Source organism: Nerophis ophidion, linkage group LG23, assembly GCF_033978795.1.
Source record: "Nerophis ophidion isolate RoL-2023_Sa linkage group LG23, RoL_Noph_v1.0, whole genome shotgun sequence".
NCBI classification, from domain to species: Eukaryota; Metazoa; Chordata; class Actinopteri; order Syngnathiformes; family Syngnathidae; genus Nerophis; species Nerophis ophidion.
Window position 1 is genome coordinate 15,866 of NC_084633.1, and position 23,108 is coordinate 38,973.

The window sequence follows — 23,108 nt, forward strand, 5'->3', positions numbered from 1 at the left end:
CTGAAAAGCACCAGTTCCATATGCAACAAAACAGGCCCAGAGCATATTACTACCAGCACCATGCTTAACGGTAGGTCTGGCGTTCCTGGGATTAAAGGCCTCACCTTTTCTCCTTCAAACATATTGCTGGGTATTGTTGCCCAACAGCTCGATTTTTGTTTCATCTGATATCACACAGACAAAGATCAAATCTTCAGGAGGAACGTTCTGTGGTAGACCCATAATAAATTCATAAAAGACCCAAATTTCATGAATGTTTTTTGTGACCAACACTCTATCACAAAAAATAAGAGTTGTAGAAATTATTGGAAACTCAAGACAGCCATGACATTATGTTCTTTACAGGTGATGTAAACTTAAACCACGACTGTATGATTAGGTTCCTTGCCATTGAAACATTAGTATGTTCATTCACAATCTTGGTAGTACAGAATAACAAAGTCCTTGCTAAATAATGAGTGTCGATGAACCTGAGTGAGAACATTAAAAGTTCAACTGCGTGACAATATTTGGGTAGCAATTTCTAAACTTCCCTGTACACATGAAAATATGGTTCCATTCAGCAAAATGCAGTTACAACAATCGTGTTGAGTTTGATCCAGGCAGCCAGGCCTGACCGTGGTAAATGAATGTTCACAAATTAAAAAAATATTTCCATAGTTAAAACATAAAAAAACTGTTTACGACCTCTTCGATATGTTTTTCATTATTAGAACCGCTCATGAAACATGAAATAAAACTTTCATAGAGTAGCCTGGAGTGTTTTCTACTGTGCAGTATTGTAGGCTCACTGGTAGCCACAGGATCTGTTCCTTCAAGCATCAAAGAGCCATTTTCCACCAAAAGTTCAGGAACTTTAAGTTCATTGTTCTTAAGTTCCAAAACCTGAGGGTTCCTGCTAACTTTATGCAAACGTTTATACAATATCAGTCTGATAAAGATTGGAGAACCTACTCAGTGGCCTAGTGGTTAGAGTGTCCGCCCTGAGATCGGTAGGTTGTGAGTTCAAACCCTGGCCGAGTCATACCAAAGACTATAAAAATGGGACCCATTACCTCCCTGCTTGGCACTCAGCATCAAGGGTTGGAATTGGGGGTTAAATCACCAAAAATGATTCCCGGGCGTGGCACCGCTGCTGCCCACTGCTCCCCTCACCTCCCAGGGGGTGAACAAGGGGATGGGTCAAATGCAGAGGACTAATTTCACCACACCTAGTGTGTGTGTGCCAATCATTGGTACTTGGACTTAACTTTAGAACATTTGTCCCCAACCACCAATCCGTGACGTATTTGCTAGAAACAATAATTGATTTATAAACTACTGCACTTTCTCCGACTTAACTTTCACCTGTCCCACTAAATGCATAAATAAGCTTACTAATAGATGTGTATCACAACCCCTTTGTTATAGTACGTGGGACAATGCACATTAATGGACATATAACATTTTAATGTGCCAGATTGTAGCCAAATGCCAATTTTTCATGCTCATGTTTTCACTGTTTTTATTTGCCACATGTGGAAAGCCGGTCCGTGAAAATTACGCTGACATTAAACTGGTCCCTGGTGGAAAAAAGGTCGGGGAAGCCTGGTTTAGAATATTTCTCCAATGACACCATGTAAACAAACTAATGCTAACGACGCTAGCTTCCTTACATTAAGGTAGCTCATACAAATATGCATGACAAATCTCCTACAGACATCACACATGGGATGGTTTAGCAAGTATGAATTGTTTTAATTATATTGTAAAACTTGCAAACATTGCTAGGGCGTGATGAATGAAGAATCATTTTGAGCAGAACGCTATGGATGGTTTTACAAAGGCATTAAAAGAGGAAGTCCATTTTCAACCAACAACACCTGTAGTGAGGGAACACGTCCAAAATATGGTGCCATAGCACTGTGAATTGTTTTAGTTATATTGTAAAACTTGCAAACATTGCATAGAGTGATGAATGAAGAATCATTTTGAGTATAATGCTATGGACAGTTTTACAAAGGCATTAAAAGAGAAAGTACATTTTCGACCCGCAACACCTGCAGTGACCAAACACGTCCAAAAGAGAGTGCCATAGCACAAACAATAACACCTTTGCAATGTCTCTGCTTGAGTTTAATGAAAACTATAGAACTCAAAAGATTATGGTCGTTAGTAAATAAAGTTAAAGACAGTTAGTAATACTAACATAGGCACTTGTAAACGTGTTAGGATGTTAGCTAATGCTAATGACGCTAACTTGATTACATTATGATAGAACGTACAAATACGTATGAAAACACTCCACCAGACTTTACACATGGAACAGTTTTATTGACTAAAAATTGTTTTAGTTATATTGTAAACTAACGTGAAAGAAGTATCCTTTCTAGCAGAAACACTATGGATGAATAATAAACAGACGGGATTTATACTTTTGGTTGAAGACACGAAACAGCAAATACATTTCCAACCCGCAGCTCGTGCAGTGAGCAAACTCATCCAAAAGATGGCACTATTGCATAAATACTAACACACCATTTCAGTGGCTCTGTCCGCGTTAGATGAAAACTATTTGTTTATTACAAAACCTTATATCCATTAGCGAAGAAATATCCATAAATTAGCCGCACCATTTTATAAGCAGTGGGGTCCAAAGCGTGGGAAAAATGTGGGGGCTTATAGTTCAGAAAGTACTTTTTTCTGCAGTTTATTAGCAATAATACTGATGTGACACACTTCTATGAGAGGCTTCATGCAGACTATACAAAGTCATTTTGTGTAATAAATATTTTTGCAAACATCATATTGGTGGTGTGCTGAGAAACTGAAAGTAGGGCTGGGCGATATGGCTATTTTTAATATCGCGATATTTTTAGGCCATGTCACGATACATATATATATCTCGATATTTTGCCCTAGCCTTGAATGAACACTTGATGCATAAAATCACAGCAGTATGATGATTCTATGTGTCTACATTAAAACATTCTTGTTCACACTGCATGAATATATGCTCATTTTAAACTATCAGGCAGAGAGGGAAATCACAACTAAGTCAATTGACCAAAACTGTATTTGATTAAATAGTTATTAAGCAGTGGCACAAACATTCATGTCGTTTCAAAACAGAAAGTGCAAGATTGTCGGAGACATTTTAAAACAAGCTATTATTACACTTTTGTGCATGATGTCACTAAGATGACCTATCAAAACAACACTAAATTAAAATGCACTTTTTGTACAGAACGCCACTACAATAATTTAAAACAAATCAAGTGCACTTTTGTGCATGATGTCACGCAAGATGTTTTAACAACTGTTAAATAAAAATGAGCTGGATAATAGGAAATCAAATCGCTATTTGGGAGTCTACTACGGACGTTATCTCTTTATGTTTTTTACAATTTTTTTCATACGGTTTTGATGTGGAAATGTTTGCCTCGGCATTTTGTTAGTGTGGCACCGAATGGAGATGTTGACATGCGGAGTATGCACTCTTCATTCTTTAGCAGGTGAATTTGAAAATTCACCTGCTTCAAAATCGATTTTTATTTTTCAATTCAACACGATTCAAAAACGATTTTTTTCCAGATTTAAAAGGAGTCTCTATTCATTCAATACATAGGATTTCAGCAGGATCTACCCCAGTCTGCTGACATGCAAGCAGAGTAGTAGATTTTTGTAAAAAGCTTTTATAATTGTAAAGGACAATGTTTTATCAACTGATTGCTATAATGTACATTTGTTTTAACTATTAAACGAACCAAAAATATGACTTATTTTATCTTTGTGAAAATATTGGATACAGTGTGTTGTCAAGCTTATGAGATGCGATGCAAGTGTAAGCCACTATGACACTATTGTTCTTTTTTTATTTTTATAACTGAATGAATGAATGAATGTCTAATGATAATGTAAAGGAGGGATTTTTAATCACTGCTATGCCGAAATTATAACTAATATTGATACTGTTGTTGATAATATTCATTTTTGTTTCATTACTTTTGGTTTGTTCTGTGTTGTGTTTGTGTCTTCTCTCAATTGCTCTGTTTATTGCAGTTCTGAGTGTTGCTGGGTCAGGTTTGGTTTTGGAATTGGATTACATTGTTATGGTATTGCTGTGTAGTGGTTTGTTGGATTGATTAAAAAAAAGTCTATTTTTCAAAAATGAAAATCGATTCTGAATCGCACAACGTGAGAATCGCAATTCATATTCGAATCGATTTTTTCCCACACACCTAGCGTATACGTATGTGACGTATGTAAGAAAGAGCCTGTAGTGTGATGCCAGCAGCTAAAAGCAATAGCGTGAGAACGTATACTCGAATATCACAATATAGTCATTTTCTATATCGCACAGAGACAAACCCGTGATATATCGATATATCGCCCACCCCTAACTGAAAGTTTGTAAAAGATTGGAGCTTCAGAGGTTCAGCTCGACTAAACACCGCCTCACCTCAGATTTCTATGTTTTGATCATAAAATTTACCCCGTATGGGACAAGCGGTAGAAAATGGATGGATGGACTATCATAACATTTGCAAATTTGGCAATGTTTCCCTACTTTGCCCGACAGAAGATATATTTGGAACACAAAATAAATGCTCAATCTGTGTGTTTTGAACTGTAGAAAATACTGAAGCGCTGTACACAGACAGACCTACACCGATGGAGGAGAGAGAGGAGGAGCGAGGCATCATGGGAGAAGAGCAAGTCGCTGAGGAAAAGAGTGAAGAACAACTGGAGAGCACGGACACCAAGAATTCAATCAAAGAAGAAGAAACAAATGGCGTGGAGGTCCATGCTGAGGTGGAGGAGAAGCGAAAGGAGAAAGGAATGGAGGAAGGGGAGATGAAGAAAGAGGTGGAGCTGGAAACTGAGGTGAAGACGGAGCTGTGCCAGCTGGTGCCGGGCCTGCAGATGAGCTTCATCCACAGCGGCGACTTGTTTGGCTATGTGGGCATTGAGGCAGTGCTGGACCAGATGAGACGCAAGACCATGAAGGCCGGCTTTGAGCTCAACGTCATGGTTGTCGGTGAGTGCTCATTTATTTCTATTAGTGAAGTGAATTATATTTATATAGCACTTTTTCTCTAGATACTCAAAGTGCTTTACGTAGTGAAACCGAATATCTAAGTTACATTTACACCAGTGTGGGTGGCACTGGGAGCAGGTGGGTAAAGTGTCTTGCCCATGGACACAACGGCAGTGACTAGGATGGCGGAAGTGGGGATCGAACCTGTAACCCTCAAGTTGCTGGCACGGCCGCTCTGGTTTGTAAATGTGAAAATTAGATATTGGGTTTCACTATGTAAAAAGCGCTATGAGTCACTAGAGAAAAAGCGCTATATAAGTATAATTCACTTCACTTCACTCTACCAACCGAGCTATACCGCCCCACGTTTACGTTTGGTTTTAAATTTCTCTCATTAAAATGGTCATGAATGGATTTCTCCATAATACTACGTGCAATTGTTCATTTTGCTGGGATAAAACCACATACCTAACTTTTATTTGATATTCTTACTTTTCTGATATACAGCTCTACTTTGTTTTAGTTTTTTGCTAAAAATGTTGCCTTGGTTTTCGCATACCGTCTTAATTCCCATACAGCCAAGCATTGCATGTTCCAAATTAGTCCATTTTACGAGACTGCAAAATAAGTCACATGGGGCTAGTGTTGTCCCGATACCAATATTTTGGTACCACTACCTAAATTATTTCGATACTTTTCAGTAATTTTCGATACCTTTCCAAATAAAGGAGACCACAAAAAATTGCAGCTTTATTTGAACAAACATTTTAGGATAAATTAAACATATGTTTCTTTTTGCAAGTTTGTCCTTAAATAAAATAGTGAACATACTAGACAACGTGTCTTTTAGTAGTAAGTAAAAAAACAAAGGCTCCTAATTTAGTCTGCTGACGTATGCAGTAACATATTGTGTCATTTATCATTCTATACGCTTCCGTACTTAGTATCACTACAGTAGATGTCAGGTGTAGATCCACCCATGGCGTTTGTTTACATTCAATAGCTCACCACCGTCCCCACTAATGACGCCGGTGAGCTACAGTGTATAGTGAAGCATGTTTTGCTTTTTCTCGTCCTGCAGGGATGATACTTGTAAGAAACGTACTTTATTTGTCGCCATTGGAGACGAGGATTAGCGATTAAGAAGTAGTTAAAACACTAGCCATGTCTTTAATCACCTTTTTATTGGAGGTGTTCCAGTGTTATAGGTTCACCTTTATCCTTACTTTTTAAGCCAACATGGGTCCGTTCTCCCTTTTCTGTCTACGCGCTGTCTGCTTGTAAGTACTCCGTGATTGTGCGCTGCCGAACATGCTCCTCTGCTCGTAAACCAGCAATGACGTGACGGACGACAGGGGTGAGGGGGGGCATAGAGGCGGTATAGTACCTAATACGATTAATTAGTATCGTGTTATTTTGCTAATACCGGTAAACTGTACAAGCTTACATGAGGCCAAACAAAGTTGTGAGTGTCAGTACTTTGATGAAGAAGGTGAGAAACAAGTTTGAATTCAAGAAAAACTAGCCAAGTATGAATGTGGCTCTTCCCTCAGCTCCTCTCTCTCTGCTCATCGCTGTCTTTGCCAACTTAACCTCTAAAGCATGGGTGTCAAACTCTGGCCCGCGGGCCAAATTTGGCCCGCCGTTTAATTTATCTTGGCCCTTGAGGCGATATCAATTTAGCATTAGGGCTGGCCCGCCGGTGTTATACAGCGTCCGTGCCGCTGTAACACCGCATTCACCGCTAATACTCATACTTGCCGACCCTCCTAATTTTCCCGGTAAACTCCCGAAGTTCAGTGCCCCTCCCGAAAATCTACCGGGGCAACCATTCTCCCGAATTTCTACCGATTTCCACCTGAACAACTATATTGGGGGCGTGCATTTAAGGAACTGCCTTTAGCGTTCTCTGCAACCTGTCGTCACGTCCACTTTTCCTCCATACTAACAGCGTGTCACATAATATTTGTGGCTTTTACACACACATGCACAAGTGAATGCAAGGCATACTTGGTCAACAGCCATACAGGTCACACTGAGGGTGGCCGTTGTTGAGACGCATTTTTTGTGCCGTCTCACCCGGGCCGGGAGCAGGAACACAATTCGAGGAGGCAGGAGTTGAGTCAAGTAGAAGTATTTTATTGAACGCAATCTGCAGAGAGCGGAGATCGTACAGTACACTTGAACAGTTGTACCAGTAAAACCCAAAGCTTTTATTTGGTACACTCTGTACTGTGAGACATGTAGCCTTGTACACTCATTACCGTATAAACAACTTTAGCACTGTTACAAATATGCGCCACAATGTGAACCCACACCAAACAAGAATGACAAACACATTTCGGGTGAACATCCGCACCGTAACACAACAGAAGAAATACCCAGAACCCCTTGCAGCACTAACTCTTTCGGGAAACTTCCAGCAAACTGACCAATAATTAACGTTTTATTCATGCATTTTCTCTTGCTACTTCAAGGCTTGAATGTTTGGTTCATTCATTATTGTTATTTTATTTTCAAATGTATTATTAGCCTTCGGAAAAAAAATTTATATTTACCTCAGAAGATTTCAAATAGAAAAAAAGGCATACAATTTTTACTTAAATTTTATTTGATATGCCATTGATATTTTTATAATTATTATTATTATTATTATTATTTGAAACTGGATTTTGCATGTCACTAAAGTTATAAAAGCCTTGCTTGTTCAATATTTATTGCAAAACTTGTTTGGGTCCCTATTAAAAGGTTAATTTGTTAAACCTTGGCCCGCGGCTTTGTTTCGTTTAAAATTTTGGCCCACTCTGTATTTGAGTTTGACACCCCTGCTCTAAAGGCTTAGTTTAGCTCTTATTTCCAAAATTGTGGACACTACTGAATTGGGGTATTTTGTGCTTATGTGGACACTTATACTGCCATCTCGTGGTGTCAGAAGAGTATTGCATACAATGGAATTTCGGAAAAAAAAGTGTAAAAATAAGAATTAGCATGTCACTAAACATGAAGTACACGTTTGTTACTTATGGACTAAGTACATCATATAAAAAGATGATTCTTAGTTTTTATTCTAATTAGGGTCCAAAAAGCCCAAGTAACAAAGAGAAATAAAAAAAGCATGTAAACAAACAGCTTGGGCCTTAGGAGGTTAAAGGGGAACTGCACTTTTTTGGGGAATTTTGCCTATCATTCACAATCACTGTGAGAGACAAGAACACACATGTCTTTTTTATAATGATTTTAAAGATGATAAAAAAAAAAATACTTGAAAGATGTGGCATTTGGAAGTCCCCGTTGTAGCCTTCATAGCCCTTCTAAAGCCGAGTTTCAAAAAACACATATTTGGGTTAAAACAATCTCCATCCATACAAGTGCAGTTTAAAAAATGTCTAAGACTACACACAAACGCATACACTTGCTGTCATATACATTTTGTCCAATCCGAAGTCTGAAAAACGCAGAAATATCTGACTTTCTCTATACATCTCTAATTCTCTATTTTTTGGGGGGGAATTTTCTTCAGTTCGGTTTTCGTCCGACTAATTTGAACAGATCCCTAATTAAAATGAAAGGTGCCCATGTACTGCGCCACTGTATTCTCTCTTGGCTCTTGGCAAAGACGGTCACACTCCCTCGCCTATCCAGGTTATAAAAAAAAATTCTCAGCCCCAGTAAGTGCCTCCTCCCCCACAGGAGCCCACTCTGAGACGGTCATTTTTTTAAACTTATTCTCCCCCGGCGTCTACCTTTTTCCCACCTTTAACGGAGCACCGTAGTGGCGATCCATCACCATTCTTCTCCTGTCTACTTGTACAATGTTCATGCATTCACGATTTTCATACCATAACATTATTTTAGCAAAGTAAAGGCATGGTTGTGCAAGTCGAGTGTTGCATGGACACCCAGCAAGTCAATGCAGTTCAATTCAAAAACGTTTATTTGTCCCTGGGGCACAAATATAAGCACGAAAAGCAGCAAAAATTGCAGCAAACATAACAAAGACTTAGACTTCCTTTTTATTGTCATTCAAATTTGAACTTTACAGTACAAATGAGAAATACATTTCATTGCATTAGCTCTTTGTAGTGCAGGATAAAAAAAACAATAAGGTGCAGATATAAATAAATAGATTGCTGTACAGATAAATACATTGCACTTTTTCATATGCATCCAGGTTTATGGATGTACAGTATGTTATATTGTCTTTTTTTATTCCAGCGAGTCAATCCATTTTGGGTGGAGTTGAGGGGATAATTTAATTATGATGCAATCAAGAGTCTTACGGCCTGATTTTCCAGAATTATCCTAGTAAATGTTTCTAATACCATCTGAATCGCTCCCACTGTATAGTATTTTTTTCTTTTTTCTACTCCTTCACTCTAACTTTCCTCATCCACGAATCTTTCATCCTCGCTCAAATTAATGGGGAAATCGTTGCTTTCTCGGTCCGAATCGCTCTCGCTGCTGGTGGCCATGATTGTAAACAATGTTCAGATGTGAGGAGCTCCACAACCCGTGACGTCACGCACACATTGTCTGCTACTTCCGGTACAGGCAAGGCTTTTTTATTAGCGACCAAAAGTTGCAAACTTTATCATCGATGTTCTCTACTAAATCCTTTCAGCAAAAATATGGCAATATCGCGAAATGATCAAGTATGACACATAGAATGGACCTGCTATCCCCGTTTAAATAAGAAAATCTCATTTCAGTAGGCCTTTAAGGCCATGCCGAATAAGGCATTAATAAGAACTTAATGACTAGTTAAGAGCCAATATGTCACTAATTTGCATGTTAATAAGCAACTAATTAATGGTGAATATGATCCCCATACTAAGGTGTTACCATGTTTTTTTACTGGTGCACAAAATGAACCGTGCATGAACATCACCTTGTTCAAACAAAAAAAGCAACACAGTGCATAAACTCACAACAAATGACACAGCTGCAAATCAGTCAGCTGTTGCTGCATCCGTAATATGCCGATAGGGAGAAGTTGTATTTACACGATGAGTCGGGTGTGTTTTGACCTCCGCCGAACCCCTGAGGCCGACTCACCGAACCCCTAGGGTTCGATCAAACCCAGGTTAGGAACCACTGATATATATATATATATATATATTTATATATATATATATATATATATATATATATATATATATGTATACTGTATGTATGTGTGTGTGTGTATATGTTTATATATATGTATGTGTATAAATATGTATGTATAAATATGTGTATATGTATATTTGTGTTTGAGCCTTTTTACAGAAAATGTATGCATTATTGCTGATTATGCAAATTATATGATGATATCATATTGACAGCACCCCGGCCAGGACCCCACCGCTATAAGTATTTTGGTGAAACGCCGTTCATGATCAATCATGAAAAATAGATGCCATTATCTACCCTACACTCTGAATTGGTTAGTTGTAGCTCTAACAAAACTTTTTCCCTTTCATTGTCGTTGTTCATTAGCGATAAAGAAAATTAACAAGCCAAATTCTTCCTCCTCCTTTTCGAACATGTTGAAAAGAGAAACTGGAAATTGTGATGTATCATGTTGTATGCTTGCATGTTCGAAATAAACTCAAACTCAAACTCAAAAAAATTGTCGACTGGAAGACACCGCTCCTAGTGTTTCAGCAGAGAACTGCACGTCACAGTCCCAATGCAGAAATTTTAACAAATTGTAGTGACTGTGTAGAACGTGGGTGTCAAACTCCTTTTTACCTTTTAAAATGGTAGCTCAGTCGCCACAGTTTTACAATAAGATTTAAAGATTTTTTTTACAGCATGTTACTGTAAATGGGTAAGCAGTATTATGTTTTTTTATTGTAATATTCTGGCAACTGAAATACCAGTTTTTTTACTATATAATCTGTGTACAATTCAATGCTTAACATGCTTTGAAATTACAAATCAAGCTGATGATTAATGTTATTGTTTCTATTTTAACTAAAAAAAGTTAGAAATTTATTATATTTGTTGCATTATTAGATATTTTTAAAGTTTAAAAGATATGCAATGCCGTACTTGTTTTGCATTGCATAAAATGGAAAGAACAAATATATTTTGTAAGAAGTACTTTCATTGTCGTATATTATGTCCAAACTTTCGTGGGCCACATTAAATGATATGGTGGCCCTGGCTTTGAGTTTGGCACCAGCGCATTGAAGCATAAATCAGGGTGAGGAAACATGAGACCTTTAGATTTAAAGTACTTTTTTTCCCCCTTACTATTGGAACCTTGCAATAATTGTTGGGATCAAAAAAATTGCCCTGATTGACTTTCTGTTTGGATGAAGATATGAGACACTGGAAGACGGATGCCTTTTAAGATGAACAAACCAGAATGTTATTTATGTTGTTTCCGCAGGTCAAAGTGGTTTGGGGAAGTCGACACTAGTCAACACTCTTTTCAAGTCTAAAGTTAGCAGGAAGTCCTGCACACCAAACTATGAGGAGAACATTTCCAAAACAGTCAAGCTGCAGTCAGTGAGCCACAGTGAGTCTCTCCCCCCCCCCCCCCCCCCCCCACACACACACACAGTGCTTATCTGTATTCAAAATGTTCTTTTTTGTGTGTGCATTTTGCAGCCTTGTTTTTCTAAAAACATCTCCTATATGGTTCTTAGAGGCTGTAAATGCATGTCAGAGCTACAGGTCACACACTGAAATATACACAAACTCGTGAAGAAAGTGTCAGGCATGCAGAAATGTAGCCATAACATCAGGCTGTCGAGGATGTCAATGCGGTGGGAAGCCTGGATATGGTCATGAAACTGAGGTGTGCGACGACGTCTCCATTTTTTATGCTCCTCCTAACAGTGTCGTTGAGTGATGGGATAATCTGTACAACTTCATAACTTACAACGTTTGACTTTATATGGACAAACGGATTGCATAAAAAGCATATTTGACAATACAGCATTGGGATGCAGAATTTTTGCACTTATCAAACGCTAGGGCGAAAGGAACAAGCCTCGGGTCTTTTTTTGCGGCTGGTTCTGTTACGTACGACAGGGGAAGACGTCACAACGGCCGGGATAAGTTCAATAGGTTTATTAAACTTGATGTTGATGAAGCGGTGGAGTGTGTATGCTACAAAATGTGAATGGAGCAAGTCGATGTGTAGAATTAACAATGTAAATGTTACGAGAATTTGTTGTGTGTTGGATGAATCATTCGTCGGACCAAAGGGGCAAAGCGAGAAGGCAGTCGGTTGGCAAACAAGGGGTTGGGGGCTAGAGAGAAGCAACGAGGTCCATGTCCAAGCAAGGGTCAAGGATCGAGGGAGGCAGTCCAGAATCCAGAGGGCAGTCGAGGCACACATCTCAATCACGGGAAACAGGGGAAACACTGCGGGGATCACAGAGGACATAAGACACTGGCACAGGGAAGGCATAGAGAGAGACCAAGTACGCAAGAGGGAAGCAAGGGACTGGATGCTTACTACGAGGAGTGAAGTACGTTCCGGCACTGGATCTTCGGGTTAGCTGGTCTTTATGCTGTCTGTTTTCATCAAACCCAGTTGCACTGATTAGTGATTGCCTGCAGGCGCGTGACCGCGATGCGGGAAGAGCGAGCAGGGACGTGTCCCGCCACACTTCTAGCAGAGGTGCGGGCAGAGCTTGCAGCAGATTACAAGTGGGCTGCGCATGCGCCGTGACAGGCCCATTTTCATGGGCTTTTAAAACACTGTGGTCGCAATGCTGCTGTTCCGTAGAATGTTTGCTGATATGTGGTGCACACAGCATCCGAAAGGTCTACTTCTCAAGCAGTGAAGAAGTCTCACACGCCATGTTTGTTGAAAACAAGCTCAGAGTTTACGTAAGTAAGGCACGAAGGCGATTTGCACACCCTAACCCACCTGCCGCACAGTACAGGTAATCTTGCCTTATTTGAGTGTTTTGTCTTTACTGATTATCTGGGATATTTTTTCTATGTTATGGGATGTATTCGTGTGATCTCATAATTCAGCCCGATGATAATGATAATACCGTGTTCCCTCGTTTGACGCTGGGGTTACGTTCCAAAAAATACCTGCTTTAAGTGAAATCCGTGCAGGAGAAGTTAATTTTATATATTTTATTTTATTATGTTTATATTTGTTGTTTACACTACCATAATGTCCGGACCATAGGGCGCACCGATTATAAGCTGCACTCCCGATGAATGGTCTATTTTCGATCTTTTGTCATATAAAAGGCGCACCGGGTTATAGGACGCATTAAAGGAGTCATATTATGTATATTTTTTTCTAAATTGAAAACACTTCCTTTTCGTCTACCTAACATGTATGGGTGGTTCTTTGGTCAAAATGTTGCATGGATTATGTTTTACAGATCATTTTAAAGCCGATTTCTGACTGTTGCTCTCGGGTGCGGCCTTTTGTGGGCGGTCTTATTTACGTGGCTCACCTTCGGCAGCGTCTTCTCCCCTTCATCTTTGTTGTAGCGGTGTAGCGTGCAAGGACGGGGGTGGAAGAAGTGTCAAAAGATGGAGCTAACTGTTTTAATGACACTCAGACTTTACTTCAATCAATAACAGAGCAGCATTTCCTCATCCTGAAACAACAACATGGGTCCCTTGAAAAACTGTCCGACCGTAACTCTAATAACCAAACTTGTTTTGGTGAATAATGTAAACTCACTACACCGGTATGTTTTAGCGCTTTTATGGCAAGTTTACTGACAGATATAAGTAAGAACTTTACACTACTTTATATTAGAAATTGCAACAGCGGAGGATGAATGTCCAATAACAACAAAATAGAGAAAAAGAAAAAACCTATCGACTACGTCGTCGGTACAGACTACACAGGCGGATGCGCGCAATTTTTCAGGATTTATGAATATCCCAAATACAGATCAGGAGGTGGGAAAAGTTGCTTTTGCATAATATTGCAGAACAAAATGCATGGCCTTTCCAAAGTCGTGACTTAAATGTGTGGATAGTGCTGAAGAAACAAGTCCATGACAGAAAACCAACACATTTAGTTGAACTGCACCAATTTTGTCAAGAGGAATGGTCAAAAATTCAACCAGAAGCTTGCCAGAAGCTTGTGGATGGCTACCAAAATTGCCTTTTTGCAGTGAAACTTGACAAGGGACATGTAAGCAAATATTAACATTGCTTTATGTATACTTTTGACCCAGCAGATTTGGTCACATTTTCAGTAGACCCATAATAAATTCATAAAAGAACCAAGCTCCATGAATGTTTTTGTGACCAACAAGTATGTACTCCAATCACTCTATCACAAACGAATAAGATTTGTAGAAATTATTAGAAACTCAAGACAGCCATGACATTATGTTCTTTACAACTGTAAACTTTTGACCACGCCTGTATATGAGGCTTTGATATAGCAACCTACTTCTGCTCTTTCGCTTCCTCGGGATAGCAGCAGAAGCAAGTTTATGAAAGAAGATTCTGAGGAAGTGATGCTTCAACCCTGTATAACAATTTTTTTTTTTTAAAGGTTAAAATACAGAAAGAAATTAGAGGACATGGCCTTACACTGTTTACCATCCCTGCTTCAACTTAAAATACATTTATGTTATTCTCACCTCTAGCTAAATCCTCCTGTCTTTGTGTGTCTAAATGATGGAAACTTCCCTCCAGCTCCAGATCTAGAATTACATATCTGCAGGTCTTGACTGTAACCATTCCCAAGTCAGTTCAGTTTGAGGCCAGCGCCTATAAATTGAGGGGGTGGGGGGGGGATTGCGCAATTGTGACCCTCCAGCAACTGTAAAGTCCATCAGGCGTAGTTTATTTCAGTGTGTGTAGCTCTATGGGAGATGACAACACATTACACAGCACCATGGCAGTTTAGAGACTCTGTTTATGTCATCGGCTCCTAAAGAAGAGGGATTCACAGATGCTTGGTTATCCCCGCGGTGGCAGCCAATCTCAGGCAAACACTTTTGGATGTTTCCACCAATGAAGACACTTTCTGCACTGTACTTCTGACATGTAGGACAGTCTAGACAATGCATGTGGCCCTTTATTGTTAATCTTAATGATTCAGGTACCAGATGTTTGCTCCCCTGCTTCCACTGAAAGGAGATTCCTCCGTGCTGATTCAACATGCCAATGGATTTAAAGGGGAACATTATCACAATTTCTGAATGGTTAAAACCAATAAAAATCAGTTCCCAGTGGCTTATTTTATTTTTCAAAGTTTTTCTCAAAATCACATCACGCAATATACCAAAAAAACGCCTCAAAGTGCCTGATTTACACCATCGCTATATCCACCCGTCCATTGTCCTGTGACATCACTGTGTGAAGCCACCAGAAACAAACATGGCAGATAGTACAGAAAGGTATAGCATAGTAGCTCGGATTCAGACTCGGATTTCAGCGGCGTAAGCGATTCAACAGATTACGCATGTATTGAAACGGATGGTTGGAATGTGGAGGCAGGTACCGAAACCAAATTAAAGAAGAAACAGAAGCTTTTGAGCCATATCACGACAGACAGCGGCACGGGAAGAAGCGCGGACGAATTCGGCGATCGCCTTCTAACCAACGATTGGTATGTGTTTGTTTGGCATTAAATGTGGGTGGAGGGAAAGGCTGGATGCAAATATAGCTACAAATGAGGCATATTGATGCAATATGTACATACAGCGAGCCTAAATAGCATGTTAGCATCGATTAGCTTGCAGTCATGCCGTGACCAAATATGTCTGATTAGCACTCCACATGAGTCGATAACATCAACAAAACTCACCTTTGTGCTTTCGTTGACTTTATCGTTGGAAATGCATCTGCATTGAGTGTCGCAGGATATCCACACATTCTTGCCATCTCTGTCGTAGCATAGCTGTCGTCGGTAAAGTGTGCAGAACAAACGAGGGACTTTCGCATCTTTTGACCAATGTTGCAACTTGAATCCGTCTCTGTTCGTGTTACACCCTCCGACAACACACCGACGAGGCATGATGTCTCCAAGGTACGGGAAAACAGTCGAAAAAATGGAAAATAACAGCTGATTTGACTTGGTGTGCGGAATGTTTTTGAGAAAATGGCGGGTCGCTTCACGATGTGACGTCACAGGTGAAAGGTCATTGCTCCGACAGGCGAACAATTGAAAGGCGTTTAAATCGCCAAATTCACCCTTTTAGAGTTCGGAAATTGGCTAAAAAAACATATGGTCTTTTTTTCTGCAACATCAAGGTATATATTGACGCTTACATAGGTCTGGTGATAATGTTCCCCTTTAAGTGATAGCCTTCACAGCCATGAGAGGACGCATGTGATTCCGATAAATATGACAATGTTAGCGATATATTTCACGATATTCTGTTTTTTGAATCAAACGTATATATGCAGAATTATATTGCATGTAATGTGCATTCCCGTTATGTCCATTCTTGCTCAGTGATTGAAGAGAAGGGGGTGAAGATGAAGCTGACGGTGATTGACACGCCAGGATTTGGAGACCAAATCAACAATGACAACTGGTAAGTCACATCAGAATCAGAATCAGAATAGTTTTTATTGCCATTGTTTGAGAACGGTTTCACAAACTAGGAATTTTGCTTGTTGCAATCGTGCAACATAAAAGACATATGAGACAGAATAGGTAATAAGATGAGCTGTAACTGAGCTATCAGATCTTGTTATTGTTCATGTGTCTGATGGTCGAGGGGAAAAAACCGTTCAGGTGGCGGGAGGTGTGGGTCTGGATGGGCCGTAGTCTCCTGCCTGAGGGGAGAGGGGAGAATAGTTTGTGTCCCGGGTGATGAAGGCTAAAGCAATGATTAGAACATGTATAAGGCATATTAATGTTTCCAAAAATAGATGTTTAGTATATATTAAGAGTTCAGGCAAAAAAAAAGCTATAAAAGCCATTTTACCGATTTTTAACTGTGAATATCACTAAATCAGGGGTGCACAAACTACAAGACATGGCAAGTAAAAAATTCTATATATAAAAAACATGTCAGACAGGCAAATTATATTGTTGCTGTATCTGCTGTACACATTTATTTTTCTAAATAAAAATGTGGAATACTTATCTTATTGACTTAATTGTATTAGTGTTGTCCCAATACCAATATTTTGGTACTGGTACTAAAATTATTTTGATACTGTTCGGTACTTTTTGATACTTTTCTAAATAAAGGGGACCACAAAATTTGCAATATTGGCTTGATTTGAACCAATGGTGCATTAAACATGTTTCTTATTGCAAGTTTCTCCTTAAATAAAATAGTGAACATACAAGACAATTTTTCTTTATGTAGTAAGTAAACAAACAAAGACTCCTAATTAGTCTGCTGACATATGCGGTAACATATTGTGTAATCTTCTATTTTATTATTCTGTAAAAATTATTAAGGAAAAGTAGTAGAAAATTAATTATTAATCTACTTGTTCATTTACTGTTAATATCTGCTTGCTTTCTCTTTTAACATGTTCTATCTACTCTTCTGTTAAAATGTAAGTATCACTTATTATTCTGTTGTTTGGATACTTTACATTAGTTTTGAATGATACCACAAATTTAGGTATCAATCCGATACCAAGTCATTACAGGCTCATACATTGGTCATATTTAAAGTCCTCATGTGTCCAGGGACATGTTTCCTGAGTTTATAAACATAATATTCATTAAAAAAAACGAAAATGTTGTGATGCCAAAAAATATCGACATAATCATAGTTGTATCGCTCCTGTTTTTGGTATCATTACAGTGGATGTCAGGTGTAGATCCACCAATGGCGTTTGTTTACATTTTGATGCCAGTGAGCTACGGTGTGTAGTGAAGCATTTTTAGCTATTCCTCGTCCTGGAGGGATGATACTTGTAAGAAACTTATAGCTTCACCTTTATCATTAGTTTTTAAAACAAATCCGTCCGTTCTCCCTTTTCTGTCTACACACTGTGTCTGCCTGTAAGTATTCCGTGATTGTGCGCTGTCGAACATGCTCCTCTGCTTGTAAACCAGCAATGACATGATGTGACGACGACGGGGGCGCAGGGGGGTGGTGGACCGGTACTTTTTAGAGGCGGTATAGTACAGAAAATGATTCATTAGTATCGCGTATACCATACAACCCTAATTTGACTTTATACCATTTTTGGATATTTTTAGTGTTTGGCACAGCCGGATCAGAGCAGGAGGGGATAGAAAGAAGAAAAAAATAAAGTAGACTGCTAGCCCACAAAGCAGACACGGAACCAAATTAGCCCATAAAACTGCGAGAGCCAAAATACTTGACCTCTTCCTTCTTAATCTTCTACGCGCGATAATTTGGTTCAGAAAATGATGACTATCCTCGAAATTGCCAGTATTGTGACCGAGTGGAATAGAAGCCATGTTTACTTCCGTAAACACTGCAGTGCGGGCGATGTCATGATGTCATGTCGCACGCGGGTTAGATTGCATTCAAATTATACCTCACATTTTTTTGTAATGTGAACAACCACTAAAAAGATCGGATTTGCCAAAAAAAAAATCTGAATTGGACATCCAGTTTGAACATAGCCTTATATTGATTTTTACCTTTCTTCTATCACCTCATCGTAGTTTTAAAATGTTGGCGCAGTTAAAATGTATGAGTTGAGTAAACAGGGACGCCTTCAAAGCTGGGTTTTCCCGCTTCCAAAGGAAATTAACCGTTTTGGATTTTTTTTCAAGCGGGTGTAGATTGTGTTACATATTCATAGTTTGATTCAAAAGACGCTATTGTTGAATTCGGACAGCAAAATATTTTTTATCCAAACTTTTATGACGTAGTATTTTATAACTGACAAATTTAAATGAACCAAAAAATATTAAAATCTTTTCAAAAGCCCATGCCTTGGACATTGTTGCTATGAACTGAGGAGTTACCATGGCAACACGTGAAGCCATATGACACAAGCGTTTGTGCTTCAGGCCATTTGCTTGTGCCATCAATTCAATTGGACACCAAAATTTTCTTTGCTTGGTTCAAATCTTTTATCCATTTCTATCCTGCAAATGGTGGCAGTCGTTGAGCGATAATATTTAGGCAGTACTTCTCAAACAGTGGGGCAGGGCCCCCAACGGGACCCCAGGAACATGGTTTTTCAGTATCATGCTTCAAACCTTGTTTTGAAAAGCTTTGCACTACAAGACGTGGTCATTGTAGACATTAATTCCGACTTCATCTTGATTTAACTTTTTTTTTTTTTTTTCAACAAAACACATTTTTTAAAATAGATTTTTGTAGGTTAAAGTGTTTTGTATTTTGTGCTCTTGAGTTAATGCTGCTGATCAATTTGATTGTATTTTTATTGATTGATTTTATTTTAGTTTATTTTTCAGTATCAAATGGTTCAGGTTGGTCCAAAAAAATGTTTATAGTTTGAATAATAATCAAATTGTTTGGAAATTTCAGGGAAATTGATGTACTTTGAATATTGTATGCTAATCAACAATGTTATTCTGTGTTGTCTTTTTTATTTATTTTTATTGTTAGTAAGGATACAATGTTACTTACAACTATTTTATAGACAAATTATACTATTTATAGTCACGGCGTAAAGTAAGGGGGTGCAAAATGTTTTCTTCAACAAACACACTACTCAAACAACAAAAACTACTTTGGGACAAAGGATGACCCAAAACCTTATATTTTTGAGCCTGAATATACAGAGGATGAGCTCCAAGTTTTAGAAACTATGTGCCAAACAAGCTTCGGTGAAACATCATGCAGCAATAAAGTTAAAGTTAAAGTATCAATGATTGACACGCACACTCGGTGTGGTGAGATTATCCTCTGCATATGACCCATAATTCTCATTACCTGGGAGGTGAGGGGGGGGGTGCCCAGGAATCATTTTTGGTGATTCAACCCCCAATCCCAGCCCCTGATGCTGAAACTCAAGCAGGGAGGCAATGGGTCCCATTTTTATAGTCTTTGGTAAGACTCGGCCGAGGTTTGAACTCACAACCTACCGATCTCAGGGCGGACACTCTTATCACCAGGCCAATGAGCAGGTCTACTTGGCCACTGAGCAGGTCTATTGCTAATAAGCAGAATATTGCTAAATGCTGAACAAGATATACAAACAACTAACATAATAAAACACTTAATGTACAATGTCTAATGTCTGCTCTCACTAGGATGCCAACAGAAAGGATGTTTATATTTTCTCGTATAGATGAAGAATTGATCATAAACCTTGCAAAGAGTTGAAAAAAGTGGCCGTAATTTGGTGACTTCCTGGGAGGGTGTAACATAAATTAATTGAGAAGCACTGCATTAAGGCCATTTTCACACGAATACTGATCTTTAAGAATACATATTTGTGGTCTCCACACGCAAGCATAAGTTTTGTCCTTGACAACAAATCTTTCGTATAATTCTCATATACACAAAATCTATTGGTTGACAGCCTTTCAATCATTGTAGGGTTTTTAGAATCTGACTAATCTGTTTTATTTCTACTCTCTGTTGCTCTTTCCAAAGTTGGGAGCCCATCGTGAAATACATCAACGAGCAGTATGAGAATTATTTGAGGGAAGAGCTGCATGTCAACCGCAAGAGGAGAATACCAGACACCAGAGTCCACTGCTGCATCTACTTCCTGGCCGCGACTGGACACAGGTGAAAACATGTTGCATGCATCTCTTTCATCCAATACCATGACATGCTTCTGATTTTGGTTGGGCAAATTTGGTTTGCATAAGGTTTTGTCAATCAATTTCCCGTATTTTTCGGACCGCAGTGCGGACCGAATTATAAGGTGCCGATGAGTGGGTCTATTCAGGTTTATTTTCGTACATTAAAGGGGTATTAGTACATATTATGATTTTTTATTTTCTACAAACCATAATGGTTGTTCATTGGTCAAATTATTGCATAGATTACATATCTTCAAGCTGCTTTCTGACCCTCTCTTCAGGATGCGCTGTTTTTTGGGCAGTCTTATTTACGTGGCTCCACTCCGACAGCGTCTTCTCCCCGTCATTTTTGTTGTACCCGTAGTTTTTTTAGTGCTTCCATAGCGAGTGAACTGACATATATTAGTTAGAACTGTACGCTATGTTGTATTAGAAATGGCAACGGCAAAGGATGAATGTCCAAAGGGATAGAGAAAAAGAAATGACTAGATGTGCAAATTTTCAGGACTTTTGCAGATCCCCAATACACAACAGCAGAATCAATTGGTAAGAAAAGATGGTTTTGCATAATTGGCCAAAAAAAAAGCCAGATAATATCGCCTTATAGGTGCTTTTTTGGGGTCCTTATACACACACCGTAATAATTAGCGGTGTCAATAAAGTCGATCTTTGAATGAATCGGGATTCTTACTTGTAATGGTCCTGAATCGAGTAAAAAAACAAATCAAAAATCGATTTTTCTTTTTCTTTTTTTTGTCTGTCCTGTCCAGCCACTCAGCCAAATCATACTGTTGATGTAGATGCCCTTATCTGCTGTACGGAATTACTTTAGAAAAGGGAAGTGTGGGATACTTCTCTTGTTGCCTTATTCGTATTTGACTTTATTCAATGTTTGGGTGGAATTGTATTAAACAAAACTAAGTTTATTTTAAGTAAAGTAATTTCTCAGAGCTGCTATTTTTTCTATGGAGGAATGTACTTAATCATAGAACTGGCACCCAATGTTATTAAAAAAGTATTGATTTTAAATTGAGAATTGTTTTTAATCAGGAAATTTGTTAAACCTTGGCGAGAATGAGGACTCAGGTGCAGAAGGGGGACAATTGACACAGGCTTTATTTAACAGTTTTTTTTTAACTCTCTTAGAACAGAGTGATTAAAGCAAAGCGGCTATAGAATCTATGATAACAAAAGACATTGGCAAAACACTATAAACAGAAAATCACTCCATATGGAGGAAAAAGGCAATAGCAAAAAACACACGAATCTGATAACAAAAAGAACAACAATCTATGATTAGCTAAAAAAAGTAAATCACTCACTCAGAGGAGACAAGAAACTTCAAACAGAAAGTAAGCTATAAAAAGCTGAGATAACTACAAAGTAAAGCGCTCCAAGAGAAGGGGAAAAAAAGGAAGGCAAAGCACTGAAATTAAACACAACATTTTTGACCCAAAACTTCCATCCATCCATCCATTTTCTACCGCTTATTCCCTTTCGGGGTCGCTGGGGGCACTGGCGCCTATCCCAGCTACAATCGGGCGGATGTGACTGTGAATGTTGTCTGTCTATCTGACCAAAAACTTTAGCAAACAAAATCACTCTTTCTCAGAGGAAACTAAGAAATCAATAAATAAGGCAAGGCAATACTTAGCAAACGTGATTCAAGGCTGTGGACAAGGCTGTGGACAAGGCTGGAGGCACGTAGCGAGACGATATACTCTGGCACAAGACAAGAGGAGGACCAGACATTTATACACATGAGGTAGGGTGACAGGTGGGCACAATCAGGCAATCAGGAGAGACATCAGACCAGTGAAACTGGAGGAAGGGCAAGTGACCTGAAACGAGAGGGAGAGTTAATCTTTCAAAATAAAACAGGAAATGACAAGACAACATGAAACCAGACAAAACCCAGACAATACTTCACCCAGGTGTGACAGAAATTATTCTCTATTTAATCGTTACACACAAAAATTGAATTGGATCGTGTGGCTCCCAAAGATTCACAGTCCTAATAATAATACCCATATGTTGAAGCACTGTACGTCTGACTATGGTAGCTTTAATGTGTCGACAATCCATCAAGTGCTTGGCTTTGTAGCTTACCAAAGTTGTACAGTACTTAAACATTTTAAAAGATTTTTGAGCGCCGTGTGTAATGTTCTATATACTCAATGAAACATCAAAGTTTTGGGCTAGCTTGCTAACCTGTACTTGCGAGAGTAATTTTTTTCAATTTGATTTTGAAAAATTTTAGTTTCATTGTGATTCAGTGAGTGGAGTGTGTGGGTGATGGAACAGTTGAGAAATGTGGTAATTGTGCATGTTCGTAAAATGACCTATTAATTTTTAACGGGAAAATTGTCCCAGAAAACTGGGAATCCTTGGTAATCTGGGATATTTTAAAAAAGCATTTTTTTGGGATCTCGCGATTTTCGGTCGAGTCGAACGTTTTGATACTTGAACGGT

General features: G+C 38.8%; 1 protein-coding gene across 1 annotated transcript in view; it reads left to right on the top strand.

The window, feature by feature from the left end:
• Positions 1-4,616: 4,616 nt before the first annotated feature.
• Positions 4,617-23,108, top strand: part of LOC133541083 (neuronal-specific septin-3-like) — a 36,146-nt gene continuing 17,654 nt past the window's right edge. Inside the window, exons 1-4 of the mRNA XM_061884171.1 lie at positions 4,617-5,020; positions 11,400-11,528; positions 16,419-16,500; positions 20,482-20,619. Coding sequence (XP_061740155.1) covers positions 4,654-5,020; positions 11,400-11,528; positions 16,419-16,500; positions 20,482-20,619 — 716 coding nt within the window. The 5' untranslated portion in view covers positions 4,617-4,653. The remainder of the gene's footprint in view (positions 5,021-11,399; positions 11,529-16,418; positions 16,501-20,481; positions 20,620-23,108) is intronic.